The 4,612-nt window shown below is 37.3% G+C and overlaps 1 protein-coding gene across 1 annotated transcript; it reads left to right on the top strand.

Moving 5' to 3' along the window:
* Window positions 1-230: 230 nt before the first annotated feature.
* On the top strand, window positions 231-4,382 carry LOC122070021 (PAP-specific phosphatase HAL2-like). Its single transcript, XM_042634123.1, has 3 exons — window positions 231-725; window positions 816-1,028; window positions 3,107-4,382. The coding sequence occupies exons 1-3, from the start codon at window positions 668-670 to the stop codon at window positions 3,823-3,825; spliced, it is 990 nt and encodes a 329-aa protein (XP_042490057.1). The 5' UTR covers window positions 231-667; the 3' UTR covers window positions 3,826-4,382.
* Window positions 4,383-4,612: the final 230 nt, after the last annotated feature.

The raw sequence follows: 4,612 nt of genomic DNA, 5'->3' as shown, positions 1-4,612 counted from the left end.
TATTCACAGTAGTTTGGATGTTTCCTATGCCAGATTGGTTGGGGTTTTTTTCTTCCCCCATAGCTAATAGCTTATATACTCAATCAATCATATAACTCCAAATACTAGGCTGATGGTAAATCACTAAATCTCAGTGTTTCCACTTCAATGATTGCCATTATCCAACCATCATTTTGACAATGTAACTGGGTTATCCGCCATTTATAATTTTTGAAGCTTTTGAGGATTTACTGTTAGGTCTAATGGTCAGTCCCATTTAGGAGTTTTTCTTCTAAATTCAACGGCCAGATATTGTAGACATAAGTGGAAATTGGTAAGTGGGGAACAAAAGCATTTTGTGACCCATCATTTCCTGTAGATTGAATGGGATTTTTCTTTTTTTGGTAAAGAGAAGAGAGAGAGAGAGAGAGAGAGAGAGATTTAACTATTTTGTCCACAGGTCATGGAATCTTTGTTAGGTCTTTAGAATTTTATGATTTTTAATGATTTTTTTTTTCATATATTTTATTTACCTTGTGAGTTACCATCATTCCTCGAAGATGGATTCAGAGAATTAGTTATGGGAATGAGACGTTGAGAGTTGAGAGTTGAAACCCGATTGTAGAAAGTTGAAAAAAATAATAAGAATTATTTGGGTCTTTGGTCTCTTGGGAAAGTATTTTAATTAATGCAGTTACTATGTGGAAGCCGCGCAACGCCACTACCAGATTGCTTGATTAAGAAAGGTACGAGCCCTGTATCCAAGCATGTAGGAGCTCTTTTGTTCTTTAATCGTAAATGCCGATTAAGCTCTTATAAGAAGGTGTTTTCTTCAGAGAACTCTGAGTTTTATCAAACACAGGCCATGGAGGTGGAGAGGGCTTGGCTCAGATCTTCGGAATCCGACAGATACTCGAAGGAATTGGATGTTGCTGTTAGAATTGTCCAAATGGTTTGCTCTCTCTGTGAGAAGGTGCAGGATAATTTAATTACTAAGACCAACGAAAAGGTTAAATCTAAGGACGATAATTCTCCTGTCACTATAGCAGGTAGACGGATCTCTTACCTCTCCATCTCTCTCCTTTTTTTCTTTTGCGTCTTTTTTTTTTGTGTGTTATTATCCTTTTGGGTTTGGATTTTGATGCTTGATATTGGGTTGGTCTCTTTTTGAGGTTTTAAGATTTCCAGGAGATGATCTGAATTGGGGAATTTTGTATCAGAATGGTGGTTCTCACCTGTGGTCTGTGCTTGTAGCATTTTTCCTATATTTTCTTTGGTGGTAAATGTTGCGCGGTGGGGGCCGGGGGTGGGGACTGACACTGTTACTGCGTTTTGTCTTATGTTTATTTTTCTGATGGAATTTGTTGTCTGGTCCATGTTTGGGTTGCAAAATGTTGTATTGTTATTGTAATAGTTCATAGGTCTTGAGGATGTTGAGGAGCCCTTGGATTGGAGTTTGTAATGATAAATAGATTTTGAGATGGTTACTCTGGAGGAATAGTTCTGAATTAAGAAGTGAGACGAAGTATGCCCCTTCCTGACGATTAGCTAGGAGATGGTAATAGGATGATTACATCATTGTTAAAGATGGAAGAGAAATCACTAAAGGCCATCATAGAGGTACATGTTATGGAAATTATTCCATGTTGAATTTCGTTGTAGCTGAAGCGGCTACTTCGTTGTGTAAAATGTGAATGCCACCTTCCACCAAAGTAATACCTTCTAGTAGTGTTTTGGTTTGTTATTTTGCTTGATTTGTTATGGATATATTTTTGGATTGAAAAGCAAATGAACCAATTAGAATTTATTTTAGCTCTCCATTTTCTGAATTCTTGATGAGTAACCTCTAGTAGTTTGTTCTTCAGATCTGATGTGCATTGTAGGTTTCATCTGTTTAAAATGAAAATAGGAAGTAATAGTTGCTTGCTTTAAAAGCCAAAACATATGGAGATCAGAACACAATTTAAGAAGGGGCTGATTCCCAGATATCAGATATTCATAGATATTCTGGCGGTCGCTGAAATAGCATGATGGGATAGGTTTTTGTAGATCCAACCTGTTTCCAACAAAACTACAATAAGTTCATAATAAATTTGAAGGTATTTCATGGAATGACAGTCAGTCTCTGGTGCTAAAAAAGAAAGGAGTGATTGAAATTGTGCATATATGAGCATAGGCAGTAATTTGTGAAAATGGTTTCCAAAAGAAACATATACATATATGTATACAGTATGACAGATAATCATATTTGAAATGCATCAGCTATTAATATTCTATGCTTGGAGAATCAATTTGTATCGATTTTTTATGTCATCTGTGCTGAGCTTGTACTTAATTAGATGGAAGAGTGTGCTTGAAAAGATAAAATTAATAATTGCATTGTTGGCCTCCTTGCTGTGGGGAGTTGAATGACACCAAACATCCTTGTTGTCTTGTGCCACTCCATGTAAAGAGTATCAAAGCTAAAGCTTTTCAGTAAAAAAGGAGAGGGATCCTGTTGCATTATTTTTCAATATTTTCTCTGAAATATTGAGTACATTCTGAATCAACATAGCTGTTGAGTTCATGAAGCATATCTTCAACCTGGTGTAAAATCCCTGATCCTTATGACATGTTTCTGTTAAACCTGCTCTCAGATGTCACACTCTTCTATTCCTCCATGGACATCATGTTGAAGTCGCAGCATGTTTTCTTTACAACTGCAATATACCATGTTATTTCCTTTTCATGGTGGTATTGCAATTTTGAATTTCAAAGAGGAGAACATGTCTAAACTCTCTCATAGTGGCCATATTTGAAATAATTAGTGACTTGTAATTGAAAGCTAGGCAGGAAGTCCTTATCAGTCTTCTAATCCAATTTACTTCACCCGTTTTTTATTACAGAGATCTATTTTTGTCTAACTTTTACTTAAATTGGAGAGTAAATTTGTATATATTATCAGTCTAAATTGGTTAAACAAGCATACAGATGTTGATCCAGTGTATAAGTATTAAAGTGCTATTCCATTTTTCAATGTTTTCCGATTGGCTTATAAGCTATTGTTCTTGTTCTGTATGTTTTAATGTCTTTTAAGTGAATATGATGCCATTCTTCTATCTAATGGTTGATCACATTGCATAAACAGATTGGAGCGTCCAAGCAACTGTTAGCTGCATGTTGTCAGAAAGCTTTGGGAGTGAAAATGTGTCCATTGTTGCGGAAGAAGATATCCAAACTCTCACCAAGGCTGATGCAGTAGGCATACTGGAGGCTGTGGTAAAGACTGTGAACCAGTGTCTGGCTGAAGCACCTGACTTTGGTCTTACAAGTCCAGTTAGGCCTCTTAGAACTACAGAGGTTCTCGAGGCAATTAGTCGATGCAACTCGACTGGTGGTCCTAGTGGAACACATTGGGTACTTGATCCCGTTGATGGAACATTGGGATTTGTACGTGGAGACCAATATGCCATAGCTCTAGCCTTGATAGAGGATGGAGAAGTTGCTCTTGGAGTTCTTGGGTGCCCCAACTACCCAATGAATAAGGAATGGCTTAATTATCACCACCGTTATTATCGAATCATGTCAAAGTTGTCCTCTCCCACATCTGATTCTTGGGACAAAGGCTGTGTGATGTATGCAAGGAAAGGTAGTGGAGAGGCATGGATGCAGCCATTAGTCAGGGAAAACAGTAGGCTTGGTCGGTCAAACTTAGCCAGGAGAGTTCAAGTGTCTTCCATCGATGATCCAGCACTGGCTACATTCTGTGAACCAGTTGAAAGGTCCAATTCAAGCCACTCCTTCACAGCAGGACTAGCTCATAGCGTTGGATTGAGGTGCATTGACTTTTCATTTTCTTCTTGCTAAAGATATACTATTATGATTTTTAATCTTATAGTCTATTATCCAGTTGCAGTAAGTATTTGAGTATTATTAGATTCAAGGATCCAAATTTCAATATACCTTTGAAATCTGGAAAATGGGCTCGAAATTTGGTCCATTTCGCAGGTCAACTCGAAATGGCCATTTCAGTAGCCAAATGGTGGAATTTTGCTCTGAAGTGCCTATTTAAACATTGTAGAAAATATAGAATAAGTAAAAGAGCGGGAGAGAGACCGAGAGAGAAAAGAGTGAGAGAGCCTTTCACTGTGGGCAGACTCAATCTTGTAGATTGGACTGCCCTCCTCTTCCTATTAAATAGATAATTCTCAACTACAATAGTAGTAGGACAGCTGTCCTACTCTGACTAGGAATATGAAACAAACTGGGAAACTAATTAGCTAACAACTAATTAATCTAATTAGTAAATTACCACAAGTCCTAGTGTACTAGGACTCCTACCCCAATTGGGGAACTAACTTTATCGTGGGGAGGAGTCTGCGCTATCTTGCAGTCTCCTCCCTCTCCTACGATGCTTTCTAACAAACATGTTTACTTATATTTGAATCATTAGATTGGAAAAAATAACATCCAAAGTGATAGTTTGGCTTCACACCTTAGGTTGCACCATAGCCTACTGTATCCTTTTCCTTATATTGCCAATTTTACACATAATATAGTCCTACAGTGTACAACATTCAATAAAAAAATTGAAATATGTACTTGGAATAAAGAACCATAAGATTGGAAAGCATTACACAATTTTGACCATTTC

The sequence above is a fragment of the Macadamia integrifolia genome, unplaced genomic scaffold (assembly GCF_013358625.1).
Source record: "Macadamia integrifolia cultivar HAES 741 unplaced genomic scaffold, SCU_Mint_v3 scaffold808, whole genome shotgun sequence".
Lineage (NCBI taxonomy): Eukaryota > Viridiplantae > Streptophyta > Magnoliopsida > Proteales > Proteaceae > Macadamia > Macadamia integrifolia.
Note: the sequence above shows the minus strand (reverse complement) of the source record. Positions and strands in the feature narration are given on the sequence as shown.